The 18,528-nt window shown below is 39.7% G+C and overlaps 1 protein-coding gene across 4 annotated transcripts in view; it reads right to left on the reverse strand.

The window, feature by feature from the left end:
* Positions 1–18,528, reverse strand: part of LOC122677090 (serine/threonine-protein kinase TNNI3K) — a 355,674-nt gene that overhangs the window by 113,054 nt on the left and 224,092 nt on the right. For all 4 annotated transcript variants that reach the window (XM_043876893.1, XM_043876895.1, XM_043876894.1 and 1 more), the window contains 2 exons: positions 1,386–1,438; positions 858–910 (listed from right to left, as the gene is read on the reverse strand). In XM_043876893.1, coding sequence (XP_043732828.1) covers positions 858–910; positions 1,386–1,438 — 106 coding nt within the window. The remainder of the gene's footprint in view (positions 1–857; positions 911–1,385; positions 1,439–18,528) is intronic.

Consider the following 18,528-nt stretch of genomic DNA (forward strand, 5'->3'; position numbering starts at 1 on the left):
CAACATTTTAAGCATCATTGATGATTTACAGGAAGAAGAGAATTGTCAGGACACAACACTTGGCTGATGTTGCAAAGAATGAACTGGAAGAGAGGACTGGAATTAAAAGCCTAGAACAATGGTCCAGAAAAGAGATAGGAAAGACCTGAACTGAGGCAGTGGTAAATGAAAGTTTGGGATAAACTAAAAAAGAAAAGAAATAGAAACAAACAGAAAAAGTGATTGAGCAGTGTGTAAGCAGAAGCAGGAAAAGGAAGGGACAGAAAATTAGCTCAAGCTTGGGTAATTAAATAACACAGGTAGGTCAGAAAGAGAAGTATACTCCTTTGTGGGGAGGGGAGAGGGAAAAGCAGATAATGAATCTAAATGCAGACATTTCGAGTACAATTTATGTTTGCTTCAGATGTTATAATTTATATTTTTCTTAAACAGTAACGCTTGACTGTATCACCTATCGCCTTACAATGTTAAAATGGAAAACTATAAATTGTTAATAGATGCAGGTAAACTATGGATTTTATGGTTACCTATTAAATTTTAACTCTACCATTTAATAAGGAGATCTAAACATGAAAGTCAATTATCCATGCCCGCCATGTACTTTTCAATTAGATTTGAAACAAATTCTGTTACTTTTTCTGTAACATTTTTCAAATATAAATCTAATCTATTTCTCTAAGGGAGCCTTGAAATAGTTCTTTTGGGGGCTTACTAAAAATAAAAACATAAAACATTATCCTGCCTCTGGGACAATGACATTTCTTCCAGTTAAAGCTGCTTTCATCTCCTTTTCTCGCATGCTGAGTTTACACATTCTAATTGTTTCATAATTATAGGGAACATGAGCAGCAACAAACCCCAGGTTGTTTTGTCATGTTGTCTTCATCCAGAGACTGCAGAAATCTTGATTCTGGGGAAAAGAGAAAACAGATTCATGTCAAAGGAAATGTTTTAAAACCAAGGTCAAAGATTACAGCTAAAAGTTTGAAACCCCAAGGAAACCTCTGTCTTATTTAAATTTTTTACTTCCATTTTTTAGCTGAGGATATAAAAGAAGAAAAACTGAAAAGAAATGACATGCTTTCAAACTTCATTGAAAATTTAAACATTTATTTGTTTTTAATTGGAGGATAATTGCTTTACAATATTGTATTGGTTTCTGCTATACAACATGAATCAGCTATAGGTACACACATGTCACCTCCCTCTTGCTAATTGAAAACTTTTCCTAGTACCCCTCCATGATAACTTGAAATGTGAATAATTTAGAGAAATATAGCTGTCAGGGTGATATCCATTTCCAGGTTTATCATATAATATCTCCACCAACGAGGAAGGAAGAAAGAAACTGATGTCACTGGGGGCATTATTCATAGAAATCTCACCTCCAAAATCTGCCACCACAGCATGCCCATCCTCATAGAGAAGAATATTGTGACTGTAAAAAAAATAAAAAGTAGATTTTGAGTAAAGTTTACTATTTTCAGTCTGAATGGTCTCTCAAGGAAAAGGATAAAAATCATCATTTGTTTACCCCAGAGGTTAAACAACTCCCCAAAACCTAACAGACATCTCAGGTTAGTGACTCTGATTTTCTTAGTTTGCTAATCTGAAAGGAATGTTTATATAATGTGATCATCTTATATCTGACTTTGAAAGTATTCAAAATACTTTACTTTAGGTAAACCTTCCAAACTTGTCAAAGACTCATTAGCTGAAAATTAGTTTTTTAGCTCTTTGAAGTTCAGTTGCTAACAAAATTTGGTTATAGGCAATAGTAAAAGGTATCTGTGAGCATATCAGAGTCAGAGCAAGGGAACAAGTTTGCTAGAACTCTAGGCACAAGGGCAGTTCAAGGCAGGACCTGACATGAATACAGGAAAAGGACTCTTTATGGAAAATGTCTTGGTCAATATGTTCTACCTGGTATCCTAGGAAAAAGAAGTGTTTTTAAGGCCTGTGAAATGAGGCCAGCTAAAGTACTTTTTAAGCTCTTAGAGAGGAAAACAGAGAGAGGTCTTCAAAGTTTTCTTTCCAAACTAGAATTCAAGCTAGAATAAGACTGTCATTTTCAAGAAGTAAACCAAGGTTGGGACAGTCTAACTAGAGGCCATCTCTCTCACTTATTGGTGAATTGAGTTGTGAGATCTCTTATGGACAAACATATTGTGATCCAAGATGGCCTTTGAGTATTTCTTATTGAATGCCTTTCTTTATGCTCATTTAACATTTAGCTTCTAAATGAGTCATTTCAGCATTAGGAGATAACCCACTGGATTTCTTTTAGTGCACATAGGCCATACAGTATTAATTTATCTGCTCTTTCTTTCATTGTTTTGCTTTGTGATCGAAAAAAGAAAATCTTTTAGTCCGAATAACTCCAATATGATATTGAACCATTTATATAAGTGCTTTAAGGTACTGAGTTAAGCTTTACAATAAAGTTAGCTTTGAACTTCTCTTGTATCATAAATGAATTTTACTTTTATGGTATACACTTAATTCTCTTTTAAACTAGCAAAAATCTAGAATGTGTTCAAGCTTTTTTTTTTTTTGGCCTGGAAGTTACCAGTGTAGAAGTAATGTTAATTAATTGCTAATTTGTAACACATAATGAGTGAGTGCATGCTCAGTTGCTCATTCATGTTCAACTCTCTGTGACCTCCTGGACTGGACTGTAGGCTCCTCTGTTTATGGGATTTTCCAGGCAAGAATGTTGGAGTGGGTTTCTATCTCCTTCTCCAGGGGATCTTCTTGACCCAGGGATAGAACCCATGTCTCCTGTGTCTCTTGCATTGGCAGACAGATTTTTTATCACTGTGCCACCTGGGAAGCCCAGAGGAGTAAGAGGATGTCAAAATGAAAAGCCCCCTAAGATGTTATCTTTAACTGTAAATTACCAATTAATACATTCTGTGAGAATGACACTGTCATGATAAAGAACTCTCCAGTATCAGGAGCTCTCTGGAAGTTCAAAGGCAACAAGAAGAATGCATCAAAATGCTGTACCACTAGATTACTTGAAGGATTTAGGTGAGTTACTATACCACAGTCCCTTAAACTATCAAAAGATATTGAGGGTCACAGTTCATAGTTATCATTAAAACATGCTAAACATGAATTACCAATTGAATTAAATGATTATATGTATAGTATCCTATCAATTAATTTAATTTTAATTCAAATTAATAATGTAGAACAATGGTTATCAAAATAGTTAGCAGCATATACTCAATACAAAAAACAGATATCTAAATGAACTTGCCCTAGTTGAACACCGTAAAAGGCTGACAGAAACCCTACTTAAACTTCACCTGTTCCAAAATCACAGTCCTTGAGGCAACCGTTTAAATTTTTGGATGTTGTGTGTGCATGCCTATTAAGTCACTTCAGCTGTGTCAGACTCTTTGCAATTATATGGATGGTATTCCACCAAGCTCCTCTGTCCATGAGAAACCTTGGGCATATTTTGTTTATTCATTTGTGTGTTTAAATATCATCTAAATATTTTGTATTACTAAGAATAAGGATGATAACACCTGGTAACTGGAGTTGGGATAGTTTAGCGTAATATTACTCTTCGAGCAAAAGAAATGGCTTCCCTGGTGGCTCAGTAGTAAAGAATCCATCTGCAATGCAGGCTACACAGGTTCAATCCCTGGGTTGGGAAGATCCCCTGGAGAAGGGAATGGCTACCCATTCCAGTATTCTTGCCTGGAAAATCCCATAGACAGAGGAGCCTGGTAGGGTACAGTCTGTGGGGTTGCAAAGAATCAGACACAACTGAAGTGACTAAACACCAGCAAAAGAAACAAATGAATTTGATCACTGGGCTGCCCTGTTCCTCCTGGTATGAGGGGCAGGATGTCTCAGGATACAGGGATCATGCTCATAGTTGTAACTACAGCATTTTTAGCATGTGCTTATTTTTGGCACACTGCTTACACTCCTTATCACATTTGAATATACTCATAAACATTTTTTAAACAAATAAAAGAAACTTAAAATAGAAAGCCACAAGTTTGGTAGCATAAAGATCACAGTAGTGAATAAGCAAGTACTTACTGAATTGCAGTTGTTTAGACACTAAGTTGTATCTGAGTCTTTGTGACCCCTTTAACTGCAGCACACCAGGCTTCCTTGACCTTCACTTTCTCCTAGAGTTTGCTCAAGCTCATGTCCACTGAGTTGGTGATGCTATCCAACCATCTCATCTGCTGTTGCCCCTTTACCTCGTCCCCTCAATCTTTCTCAGCATCAGTCTTTTGTAAAGAGCTGGCTCCTTGAATCAGGTGGCCAAAGTACTGGAGCTTCAGCTTCAGCATCAGTCCTTCCAGTTAATATTCAGGGTTTATTTCCTTTAGGATTGACTGGTTTGATCTCCTTGATGTCCACGGGCTTCTCAAGAGTCTTCTCCAGCACTGCAATTCAAAAGCATCAATTCTTCCATGCTCAGTCTTCTTCATGGTCCAACACTCATATCTATACATGGCTACCGGAAAAACCATAGCTTTGACTATACAGATCTTTGTTGACAAAGCTATATCTCTACTTTTTAATATGCTGTCTAGGTTTGTCATAGGTTTTCTTCAAAGGAGCAAGCATCTTTCAATTTTGCGGCTGCAATCACCATCTGCAGTGATTTTGGAGCCTAAGAGCAGAAAATCTGTCATTGTTTCCACTTTTCCCCATCTATTTTCTATGAAATGATGGAACAGGATGCCATGATCTTCATTTTTTGAATGTTGAGCTTTAAGTCAGCTTTTTCACTCTCCTCTTTCACCCTCATTGAGAGGTTCTTTGGTTCCTCTTCATTTTTTTTTTTTTTGCCATTAGAATGGTAACAATTAAATAACTGAGGTGGTTGATATTATTCCCAGAAATCTTTATTCCAGCTCATGAGTCTTCCAGTCCAGCATTTCCAATGGAATGATGCATATAAGTGAAATAAACAGGGTGACAATATAGAGCCTTGATGTACTCCTTTTACGATTCTGCAGTAGTCCACTGTTTCATGTCTGGTTCTAAGTGTTGCTTCTTATCCTGCATACAGATTTCTCAGGAGACAGGTAATGTGGTCTGGTATTCCCATCTATTTAAGACTTTTCCACAGTTTGTTGTGATCCAAACAGTAAAAGGATTTAGTGTAGTCAATGAAGTAGAGTAGATATTTTTCTGGAATTCTTTATTTTTCTATAATCCAATGAATGTTGGCAATTTGATCTCTGTTTCCTCTGCCTTTTCTACACCTAGCTTGTACATCTGAAAGTTCCTGGTTCACATACTGCTGAAGCCTAATTTGAAGGATTTTGAGCATCGTCTTACTAGCATGTGAAACGAGCACAATTGTACGGTTGCTGTTCAGTCGCTCAGACTGTCTCACTCTTTGTGACTCCATGGACTGCAGCATGCCAGGCTTCCCTGTCCTTCACCATCTCCTGGAGCTTGCTCAAACTCATATCCATTGAGTCAGTGATGCAATCCAACCATCTCATCCTCTGTCATCCCCTTCTCCTTCTGCACTCAATCTTCCCAGCATCAGGGTCTTTTCTAATGAGTCAGTTCTTCTCATCAGGCGGCCAAAATATTGGAGTTCCACCTTCAGCATCAGTCCTTCCAATGAATATTCAGGACTGATTTCCTTTAGGATGGACTGATTGGCTATCTTTGAAGTCCAAGGACTCTCAGGAGTCTTCTCCAACACCACAGTTCAAAAGCAGCAGTTCTTTGGTGCTCAGCCTTCTATATGGTTCAACTGTCACATCCATATATGATACTGGAAAAATCACAGCTTTGACCTTATGGACCTCAGTTGTCAAAGTAATGTCTCTGCTTTTTAATATGCTGTCTAGGTTGGTCATAACTTTTCTTTCAAGAGCAAGTGTCTTTTAATTTTGTGGTTGCAGTCATGATCTGCAGTGATTGTGGAACCCAAGAAAATAAAGTCAGCCACTGTTTCCACTGTTTCCCCATCTAATTGCTGATCTTGATTCCAGCTTGTGCTTCATTCAGCCCAGCATTTTGCATGATGTAGTCTGCATATAAGTTAAGTAAGCTGGGTGACAATATACAGCCTTGACACACTTCTTTTCCAATTTCAACTGGCCCTTTGTTCCATGTGCAGTTCTAACTGTTGCCTCTTGACCTGCATATTTCTCAGGAGACAGGTAAGATGGTCTGGTATTCTCATCTCTTTAAGAATTTCCCACAGTTTGTTGTGGTCCACACAGTCAAAAGCTTTGGTGTAGTCAATAAAGCAGAAGTAGATGTTTTTCTGGAACTCTCTTACTTTTTTGATGATCTAACGAATGTTGGCAATTTGATTTCTGGTTCCTCTGTCTTATCTAAATTCAGCTTGAACATCTGGAAGTTCTCAGTTCATGTACCATTGAAGCCTGTCTTGGAGCATTTTGAGCATTACTTTGCTAGCATGTGAGATGAGTGCAATTGTGAAGTAGTTTGAACATTCTTTGGCATTTACCTTCTTCAAGTTTGGCGTGAAAACTGAGGTTTTCCAGGCCTGTGGCCGCTGTTGAGTTTTCCATATTTGCTGGCAGTTGAGTATAGCATTTTAACAGCATCACCTTTTAGGTCTTGAAACAGCTCAGCTGGAATTCAATCAACTCCACTAGCTTTGTTTGTAGTGATGCTTCCTAAGGCCTACATGACTTCATGTTCCAGGATGTCTGGCTCTAGGTGAGTGATCACACCATCGTGATTATCTGAGTCATGAAGATCTTTTTTGTATAGTTCTTCTGTGTATTCTTGCCACATCTTCTTAATATTTTCTGCTCCTGTTAAGTCCATACCATTTCTGTCCTATATTGTGCCCATCTTTGCATGAAATGTTCCTTTGGTATCTCTAATTTTCTTGAAGAGATTTCTAGTCTTTCCCATTCTATTGTTTTCCTTTATTTCTTTGCATTGATCACTGAGGAAGGCTTTCTTATTTTTCCTTGCTATTCTTTGGAACTCTGCATTCATATAGGTTTATCTTTTCTCTTTTGCTTTTTGCTTCTCTTCTTTTTTCAGCTATTAGTAAGGCCTTCTCAGACAGCCTTTTTGCATTTTTTTTTCTCTTGGGGACGGTCTTCATCACTGCTTCCTATACAATGTCATGAACCTCCATCAGTAGTTTTTCAGGCACTCTGTCTATCAGATCTAATCCTTTGAATCTATTTGTCACTTCCACTATATAATTGTAAGGAATTTGACTTAGATCATACTTAACCACCTAGTAGTTTTCCCTACTTTCTTCAATTTAAGTCTGAATTTGGCAATAAGGAGTTCATGATCTGAGCCACAGTCAGCTCTGGGTCTAGTTTTTGCTGACATATAGAGCTTGTCCATCTTCGGCTGCAAAGAATATAATCAATCTGATTTCAGTATTGACCATCTGGTGATGTACATTTGTAGAGCCATCTCTTGTGTTGTTGGAAGAGGGTGTTTGCTATGATCAGTATAACTTGGCAAAACTCTGTTAGCCTTTGCCCTGCTTCATTTTGTACTCCAAAGCCAAACTTGCCTGTTACTCCCACTATATCTGGACTTCCTACTTTTGCATTCGTCTGCTATGATGAAAAGGACATCTTTTTTTTTTTTTGGTATTAGTTCTAGAAGGTCTTGTAGGTCTTCAGAACTATTCAACGCCAGTTTCTTCAGCATTAGTGGTTGGGCATAGACTTGGATTACTGTGATAATGAATGTTTTGCCTTGGAAATGAACAAAGATCACTCTGTCATTTTGAGACTGCACCCGACTACTGCATTTCAGACTCTTTTGTTGACTATGAGAGCTACCCCATTTCTTCTAAGGGATTCTTGCCCACAGTAGTAGATATAATGGTCATCTGAATTAAATTCACCCATTCTGGTCCATTTTAGTTCACTGATTCCTAAAATGTCGATGTTCTCTCTTGCCATCTCCTGTTTGACCACTTCCAATTTGCCTTGATTCATGGACCTAACATTCCAGGTTCCTATGAAATATTGTTCTTTACAGCATCTAACTTTACTTTCACCACCAGACACATCCAAAATGGGGTCTTGTTTCCACTTTGGCTCAGTCTCTTCATCTTTCTGGAGCTTTTTCTCCACTGATCTCCAGTAGCATATTGGTTACTTAGTGACCTGGGGAGTTAATCCTTCTGTGTCATATCTTTTTGCCTTTTCATACTGTTCATGGGGTTCTCAAGGCAAGAATGCTGAGGTGGCTTACCATTTCCTTCTCCAGTGGACTATGTTTTGTGAGGTAGTTTCAACTTATTGAATATCAGTCATCACCTTATAAATATTTAAATTTCATATACTTATAAGATTGGAAGATAAACTAGAACTAACCTAGTTTAACCCTCTTAGCTTCAGAAGTGAAGCCCAAATCTCAGAGAATCTAAGTATATTGACATATGTTATATAAGTAGCTTGGGGCAGTGAGGATTCCCAGGTGGCACAGTAGTGAAGAATCCCACTGTCAATGCAGGAGATGCAAGAGACATGGGTTTGATCTCTAGGTTGGGAAGATTCCCTGGAGTAGGAAATGGCAACTCTCTCCAGTATTCTTGCCTGGAAAATTCCATGGACAGAGGAGCCTGGTGGCTACAGTCCATGGGGTTGCAAACAGGCGGACACAACGGAGCACCTGCACCACCGCAGGGGCAGTGAAGATATTGAATCCAGTTCATCGAGGCCAGCATCTCAGATTTTAGAAAAGTCCCTGGCAAATAGTAGGTGACAGTGAATTTTATGTTTCATATTATGGACCTTCCCCCAAAGCATGGTCTTTACTTCCTTCACATTATCAAGACATACTGTTGGTGGGAATGTAAGTTGGTACAGACACTATGAAGAACAATATAGAGGTTCCTTAAAAACCTAAAAGTAGACTTTTGGATAGCAGCCATCCTGACTGGTGTGTAATGGTACCTCATTGTGGTTTTGATTTGCATTTCTCTGATAATGAGTGATGTTGAGCATCTTTTCATGTGTTTGTTAGCCATCTGTATGTCTTCTTTGGAGAAATGTCTGTTTAGTTCTTTGGCCCATTTTTTGATTGGGTCATTTATTTTTCTGGAATTGAGCTTCAAGAGTTGCTTGTATATTTTTGAGATTAATCCTTTGTCTGTTTCTTCATTTGCTATTATTTTCTCCCAATCTGAGGGCTGTCTTTTCACCTTACTTTTAGTTTCCTTTGTTGTGCAAAAGCTTTTAAGTTTCATTAGGTCCCATTTGTTTATTTTTGCTTTTATTTCCAATATTCTGGGAGGTGGGTCATAGAGGATCTTGCTGTGGTTTATGTCGGAGAGTGTTTTGCCTATGTTCTCCTCTAGGAGTTTTATAGTTTCTGGTCTTACATTTAGATCTTTAATCCATTTTGAGTTTATTTTTGTGTATGGTGTTAGAAAGTGTTCTAGTTTCATTCTTTTACAAGTGGTTGACCAGCTTTCCCAGCACCACTTGTTAAAGAGGTTGTCTTTTTTCCATTGTATATCCGTGCCTCCTTTGTCAAAGATAAGGTGTCCATAAGTTTGTGGATTTATCTCTGGGCTTTCTATTCTGTTCCATTGATCTATATTTCTGTCTTTGTGCCAGTACCATACTGTCTTGATGACTGTGGCTTTGTAGTATAGTCTGAAGTCAGGCAGGTTGATTCCTCCAGTTCCATTCTTCTTTCTCAAGATTACTTTGTCTACAAGCAATAAATGCTGGAGAGGGTGTGGAGAAAAGGGAACCCTCTTACACTGTTGGTGGGAATGCAAACTAGTACAGCCGCTATGGAGAACAGTGTGGAGATTTCTTAAAAAACTGGAAATAGAACTGCCATGTGACCCAGCAATCCCACTTCTGGGCATACACACTGAGGAAACCAGATCTGAAAGAGACACATGCACCCCAATGTTCATTGCAGCACTGTTTATAATAGCCAGGACATGGAAGCAACCTAGATGCCCATCAGCAGAAGAATGGATAAGGAAGCTGTGGTACAGATACACCATGGAATATTACTCAGCCATTAAAAAGAATTCATTTGAACCAGTTCTAATGAGATGGATGAAACTGGAGCCCCTTTTACAGAGTGAAGTAAGCCAGAAAGATAAAGAACATTACAACATACTAACACATATATATGGAATTTAGAAAGATGGTAATGACAACCCTTTATGCAAAACAGAAAAAGAGACACAGAAGTGCAGAACAGACTTTTGAACTCTGTGGGAGAAGGTTAGGGTGGGATGTTGCGAAAGAACAGCATGTATATTATCTATGGTGAAACAGGTCACCAGCCCAGGTGGGATGCATGAGACAAGTGCACGGGCCTAGTGCACTGGGAAGACCCAGAGGAATCAGGTGGAGAGGGAGGTGGGAGGGGGGATCGGGATGGGGAATACGTGTAAATCTATTGCTGATTCATGTCAATGTATGACAAAACCCACTGGAAAAAAAAAAAACCTAAAAGTAGATCCATCATATGATCCAGAAACCCCACTCCAAGGTATATATACAGAGAAAACCATGCATGTACCAAAGAAAAGATACATGCACCCCAATGTTCATTGTAGCACTGTTTACAATAGCCAGGACATGGAAGCAACCTAAATGTCCATGAACAGAATGGATAAAGATAATGTAAATATATACAATGGAAAATATCACTCAGTTACAAAAAGAATGAAATAAAGCTATTTGCAGCAACATGGATGGACCTAGAGATTGTCATACTGAGTGAAATAAGTCAGACAGAGTAAGACAAATATCATATGATATTGCTTATATGTGAAATCTAATAAAAAGTACAAATGAACTTATCTACAAAACAGAAATAGAGTTCAGTTCTGTTCAGTTCAGTCCCTCAGCAGTGTCCGATTCTTTGTGACTCCAGGGACTGCAGTACACCAGGCTTCCCTGTCCATCCCCAACTACTGGAGCTCACTCAAACACACTTATGGTTAACAGGGGTGAGGAGCAGGGAGGGACAGAAATGAGAGATTGGAATTGACATATATACACTACTATATATAAAATAGATAACTAATAAGGACCTACTGTATAGTACAGGGAACTCCATGCAATAGTCTGCAATGGCTTATATGGAAAAGGATGTATATACCAATAACTGAACCATTTTGCTGTATGCCTGAAACTAACACAACATTATAAATCAACTCTACTCTAATAAAGTTTTTAGACATTTTTTTGTTACGTTTGTAGGACATTCTCAAGAGAGGTTTTTCCTATATCTATATTTTAAGTCAAAATCTTATATAACTAATTTAATTGTAGGATAACACAAATTCAATAGCAAAGTTATACGAACCCTGCTAACTTCACTTTGCCTTAGAAACCTCAGCCTTTTAAGCACCAGTTTTTTGATGACCTGAACTTTAAGAGAAGAATAATGACAAAACATAAAAAGAAGAATAACTCAAGGTTATTTTTCTTTTTTTTTTCTTCTCTTCTTATTTCTCCAGTGGCTTTCAAGTAATAATGGTTGCATTTGCTTGGGTTTTTCAGCAAAGAAATCAAACCATATAAATATATGCAAACATTGGACTGATTTAGCAATCATAAAGCAAAGTGATAATGGAGACAAAAAGCAGAGTAAACCACTCAGAAGCCAATGACTGTCACAACTTCTGGAAGTGGAAAGAAGCCAGAAACTGATTCTCTCTACTAGAAACTGCATAAGGTACTGTCTCTGATGATTTTTGAGGTTAGCCCAGTAAAACTGATTTTGGTCCTCTGACTTCCACAAATGTAAAATAATAAGTACATGTTGTTTTTAAAAAAGGACACTATAAGAGATGCTAAGTGATACACATTATAGATTCCATCTTCAAGGACTTTATAATTGGTTGATGAAAGCCAAGATGAGTGTCGGTATATAAGAACTTAAAGAAAATAGTGTAATTATAAAAGAAATTAGTTTTGAAGTGAGTCTTGAGGGGCATTCAGAAAGTCTACAAATATTGACTGAGATCTGATGATGTGCTAGAAAATTTCCTGTACCCTTGGAATAGTGGTGACCAAGACAGGCAAAGAGCTTATGAGCTTACAGTGAAGTGAGGAGAAAATGAGGCAGAGACAAAGCGGGAAAGAAGTGGAGGTCAGGGAAAATCTTGGTAAATGCCAAGGATTGGGAATGTGTGTAGTCTTTAAGAGGAATAAAAGAAGAATGTACTTACTAAATTGGAGACTACATGCTAGAGAATAACGGGGGGAAGGGAGGAATTGACTGGCGGTGGTGTTATACAAAGGAATTTGAAAGTCAGAGAGGGAGTTCCAGACTTGATACAAAAAGCTGGCAGGCTTTTATGTAGAGAGTGCAATACTCTTAAAGCAAGGGACTAGTGTTCAAAAATAATTTGAGGGTTTTGGTACTGAAAAACAAAAGCAATAAGGTAAAGTGGAAAATGAAACAAAACAAAAAAGACAGTATGAATCCATCAACATATTTGAAAGAGTCTAGGTCTTGGGACAGCATATCTATAGAGAATGAAAGGGAACAAAAAAACTTAGGATAACCTTTGAGTCTTCTAGTTTGGAATTCTTAAGCAGAAAGCAATAACATATCCAATTAGAAATGGCTGTCTTACTAAATATCCTGTGAATTTTTTTATGAAAAAGATAGCAACTGACTTGGGAGGCTGTGGAACTTGACTAAAGTGATTTCTGCACTTGGCAATATTGGACTTACCAGATAAATAGCTATTATTTTTATTAAACTGAAATAACATTCAAAGTGAACTCTGTGTCTTTAACAAACAATAGCAAATTAAACAAAACAAAGATGCAGTGACAATTTAGGAACCTAAAGACAATGCGTGTTCATAGCAGCAAATAGGGTCAAATGTCAAAAAGAATGCTATGAAAATGTCATTGCAGAATGAGAGCACTTTGGGAAGTGCTGGAATATAATGAAATGATTTTTCCACCTCAAGACAGTCTTTTGGATTTGTCCATTTCTTCTTTAAATGCTCAGTAACAGAGAAAATGGACCCACCTTTCGGTTCCGTCGCTCAGTCGTGTCTTTCCCTTCACGACCCCAACGACTGCCGCGTGCCAGGTCTCTGTGTCCAACAACAGCTCCCAGAGTTTACTCAGAATCATGTCCATTGAGTTGGTGATGCCATCCAACAATCTCATCCTCTGTCATCCCCTTCTCCTCTTGCCTTCAATCTTTCCCAGCATCAGGGTCTTTTCCAATGAGTCAGTTCTTCACATCAGGTGGCCAAAGTATTGGAGTTTCAGCTTCAGCATCAGTCCTTCCAATGAATATTCAGGACTGATTTCCTTTAGGAGTGACTGGTTGGGTCTCCTGGCTGTCCAAGGGACTCTCAGGAGTCTTCTCCAACACCACAGTTCAAAACCATCAATTCTTCGGTGCTCAGTTTTCTTTATAGTCCAACTCTCACATCCATACATGACCACTGGAAAAACCATAGCCTTGACTAGATGGACCTTTGTTGGCAAAGAAATGTCTCTGTTTTTTAATATACTTGCTAGGTTGGTCATAGCTTTTCTTCCAAGGAGCAAGCGTCTTTTAATTTCAGGACTGCAGTCACCATCTGAAGTGATTTTGGAGCCCAGAAAAATTAAGTGTGCCACTGTTTCCATTGTTTCCCCATCTATTTGCCCTGAAGGGATGGGACCAGATGCCATGATATTAGTTTTCTGAATGTTGAGTTTTAAGCCAACTTTTTTCACTCTCCTCTTTCACTTTCATCAAGAGTCTCTTTAGTTCTTCGATTTCTCCTTTGGTGTCATCTGCATATCTGAGGTTACTGATATTACTCCTGGTGATCTGATTCCAGCTTGTGCTTCTTCCAGCCCAGCGTTTCTCATGATGTACTCTGCATATAAGTTAAATAAGCAGGGTGACAATATACAGCCTTGACATACTCCTTTCCCTATTTGGAACCAGTCTGTTGTTCCATGTCCAGTTCTAACTGTTGCTTCCTGACCTGCATACAGATTTCTCAAGAGGAAGGTCAGGTGGTCTGGTATTCCCATCTCTTTCAGAATTTTCCATAGTTTGCTGAGATCCACACGGTCAAAGGCTTTGGCATAGTCAATAAAGCAGAAAGAGATGTTTTTCTGGAACTCTCCTGCTTTTTTGATGATCCAACGGACGTTGGCAATTTGATCTCTAGTTCATCTGCCTTTTCTAAACCAGCTTGAACATCTGGAAGTTCACGGTTCACGTACTGTTGAAGCCTGGCTTGGAGAATTTTGAGCATTACTTTGCTAGCATGTGAGATAAGTGCAATTTTGAGGTAGTTTGAACATTCTTTGGCATTGCCTTTCTTTCGAACTGGAATCAAAACTGACCTTTACCAGTCTTGTGGCCACTGCTGAGTTTTCCAAATTTGCTGGCATATTGAATGTAGCACTTTCACAGCATCAGCTTTTAAGATTTGAAATAGCTCAACTGGAATCCAATCAACCCCACTAGCTTTGTTCATAGCGATGCTTTCTAAGGCCCACTTGACTTCAATTCCAGGATGTCTGGCTCTAGGTGAGTGATCACACCATTGTGATTATCTGGGTCATGAAGTTCTTTTTTTGTACAGTTCTTCTGTGTATTCTTGCCACCTCTTCTTAATATCTTCTGCTTCTGTTAGGTCCATGTCATTTCTGTCCTTTTTTGTGCCCATCTTTGCATGAAATGTTCCCTTAGTATCTCTAATTTTCTTAAAGAGATCTCTAGTCTTTCCCATTCTATTGTTTCCCTCTATTTCTTCACACTGATCACTAAGGAAGGCTTTCTTATTTCTCCTTGCTATTCTTTGGAATTCTGCATTCAAATGGGTATATCTTTCCTTTTCTCCTTTGCTTTTTGCTTCTCTTTTCACAGCTATTTGTAAGGCCTCCTCAGACAACCATTTTGCCTTTTTGCATTTCTTTTCCTTAGGGATGGTCTTGATCCCTGCCTCCTGTACAATGTCACAAACCTCCATCCATAGTTCTTCAGGCACGGTGTCTATCAGATCTAATTCCTTGAATCTATTTGTCACTTACACATAAGGGATTTGATTTAGGTCATACCTGAATGGTGAGTGGTTTTCCCTACTTTCTTCAATTTAAGTCTGAATTTGGCAATAAGGAGTTCACCATCTGAGCCACAGTCAGCTCCTGGTCTTTTTTTTGCTGACTGTATAGAGCTTCGGCATCTCTCGTTGCAAAGAATATAATCAGTCTGATTTTGGTACTGACCATCTGGTGATGTCCATGTGTAGAGTCTTCTCTTGTGTTGTTGGAAGAGGGTGTTTGCTATGACCAGTGCGTTCTTTTAGCAAAACTATTTGCCTTTGCCCTGCTTCATTCTGTACTCCAAGGCCAAACTTGCTGTTACTCCAGGTATTTCTTGACTTCTTACTTTTGGATTCCAGTCCCCTATAATGAAAAGGACATCTTTTTTGGGTGCTAGTTTTAGAAGGTCTTGTAGGTCTTCATAGAACCATTCAACTTCAGCTTCTTCAGCATTACTGGTGAGGACATAGACTTGGATTACTGTAATATTGAATGGTTTTCCTTGGAAACAAACAGAGTTCATTTTGTCTTTTTTGAGACTGCATCCAAGTACAGCATTCTGGACTCTTCTGTTAACAATTATGGCTACTCCATTTCTTCTAAGAGATTCTTGCCCACAATAGTAGATACAAAGGTCATCTGAGTTAAATGAACCCATTCCAGTCCATTTTAGTTTGCCGATTCCTAAAATGTTAATGTTCACTTTTGCCATTTCCTGTTTGACCACTTCCAATTTGCCTTGATTCATGGATCTAATATTCCAGGTTTCTATGCAATATTGTTTTTTACAGTATCAGACTTTACTTCCATCACCAGTCACATCCACAACTGGGTGTTGTTTTTGCTTTGGCTGCATCTCTTCATTCTTCCTGGAGTCGTTTCTCCACTGATCTCCAGTAACATACTGGGCACCACTCACCTGGGGAGTTCATCTTTCAGTGTCCTATGTTTTTACCTTTTCATACTTTTCATGGGGTTCTCAAGGCAAAAATACTGACGTGGTTTGCCATTCCCTTCTCCGGTATACCACGTTTTGTCAAAACTCTCTACCATGACCTGTCCATCTTGGTTGCTCCTACACGGCATGGCTTATAGTTTCATAGACAAGGCTGTGGTCCATGTGATCAGATTGGTTAGTTTTCTGAGATGTGGTTTTCGGTCTGTCTGCCCTCTCATGGAGAAGGATAAGAGGTTTATGGAAGCTTCCTGATGGGAGAGACTGACTAAAGGGAATCTGGGTCTTTTTCTGATGGGCAGGGCCATGATGAGTAAATCTTTAGTCCAATTTTCTGTTGATGGATGAGGCTGTGTTCCCTCCCTGTTATTTATCTGGGGCCAAACTATGGTGGAGGTAATGAAAATAATGGCTATCTCCTTCAAAAGGTCCCATGCATGCACTGCTACACTCAGCACCCCAACCCTGCAGCAGGCCACTGCTGACCTACACCTCCACCGGAGACTGCTGGACACTCACGGGCAAGTCTGGGTTAGTCTCTTGTGGGTTCACTGCTTCTTTCTCCTGGGTCCTCGTGTGCACAAGGTTATGTTTGTCCCCTCCAAGAGTCTGTTTCCCCAGTCCTGTGTAAGTTCTGGCAGCTCTGTGGTGGGGGTAATGACAACTTCCTCCAGGAGGGCTTAGGCCATACCCAGGTCTGCTGCACCCAGAGCCCTCACCCCTGCGGCAACCCACTGCTATCCCGAACCTCCTCAGGAGACACTCAAACACAGTTCTGTCTCAGTCTCTGTGGGGTCTCTGGGTCCTGGTGCAAACAAGGTTTGTTTGAGCCCTCTGAGTGTTCTGGCGGGTACGGGGTTTGATTCTAAACACAATTTCACCCCTCCTACCATCTTTCTGGGTCTTCTCCCTTGCTCTGGGATGTGGGGTATCTCCTCAAATTTGCTCCAGAGCCCTGCAGCTCAGCTGCTCCAGCACCTGCCATCTTGCTGGGGTTGCTCCTTTAAGATTCATCTTTTTAGTTAGTTACTGCTAAGCCATACTTCCTATTTGGAGTGAAATAAATGGAGGGGGGCAGGTAGGGATGAAATTGATGGGATCTGTGCTAATCAGTGTGAGCACCAAGGCCTCCTGGCAGGTGTTATGTCAGTGAGGTCATCTGATGGGTCACCAGCATCAGAGTGGCGGGTCCCTAGGGAGAGGGAAGACCATGGAGTGACACAGCTGCTATAATAGAAGTGGTATGATAATTATTAGTGATGAACTCAAGGTTTATCACTGAGTTTTCTAGGAGAAAACTTTCAGAAATTTTCTAGCATAAACTTTCTAGGGGAAGCTGACCTTTCCATCTAGATGGACCCTGAAGAGCCAAAAATTGCTGTGTCCAGATGTCTGGACAGAAATTCCAGAAATTTTGTTTGATAGGTAAAGAACCTGCCTGCCAATGCCCAAGATGCAAGAGACTTGGGTTTGATCGCTGGGTCAGGAAGATCCCCTGGAATAGGAAATGACAACTTGCTCCAGTATTCTTGCCGGAAAAATTCCATGGACGGAGGAGCCTGATGGACTACAGTCCATGGGGTTGCAAAGAGTCAGGCATGACTGAGTGACTAAATACACACACACACACACATACACACACACAGAGGTCGATGAGGACTTCCCCTGTGGTCTGGTGGTTAAGACACCATGTTTCCACTGCAGGGCGTTACAGGTTCCATCCCTGGTTGGGGAACTAAGATCCCATATGCCATATGTTATGTAGTATGCCAGGAAAAAAAAAAGGAGAGAGAAAGAGAGAGAGGTGAGAGGTCTACCAACTAGTGGCCAAAATACTTGTGCTTGATGTATGACTGTAAGGTAATGAGACTGAAGTCAACAAGCTACATGGAATGTAATCTAATACACCTCTGCACCAAGACACAGCAGGCAAAGACCAACCTTCCTCCCTTTCAGAGTATGATTGATGGTCATATGTAGGAATGAAGCACAGTCACTGTGAATTGGGACTTGCAATCTGACCTGGGGAGTAAGCCAGACACGGGAAAAATGCCAGTGCCTTGGATACTGTCATCAGAATCAGAAGAGAGAAACAAAACAACAGTGATGGGAATCCTGAGACTTCCTCTCCCCTAGAAGACCATTTGGGAGGTTCATTTTATCTCTTTGCTTTTGCCGAAGGTTCTGGGGAGAGGCAGTCTGCGGTTACGTTGATGCTTTACAGAGCACCTTCACCACATGGTAACATCTGGTGGAAACACTCCTGTGAGTCAGACCCTTTTGATTTGAACTCGATAGATAAACAAACCAGTCAGTAACTGCTGGCGCTGGCACCTTAGCTCAAATCCTTCCTCCTGGGAAAGTAATCCAGGCCAGGTAAGGGGCAGGGCATGAGATAGGATACTCTGAGAGGAAGGAGGCAATGGAGAAGAGCCACTGTAATATACCAATCTGTACATACGGCAGCACCCATGTCCACCTATAGACATGCTTGTCTGCTAAATTCTCAAGACATGTGGTTTAGGGTGAAGTGCCACCAAGGAACAT

Source organism: Cervus elaphus, chromosome 20, assembly GCF_910594005.1.
Source record: "Cervus elaphus chromosome 20, mCerEla1.1, whole genome shotgun sequence".
Lineage (NCBI taxonomy): Eukaryota > Metazoa > Chordata > Mammalia > Artiodactyla > Cervidae > Cervus > Cervus elaphus.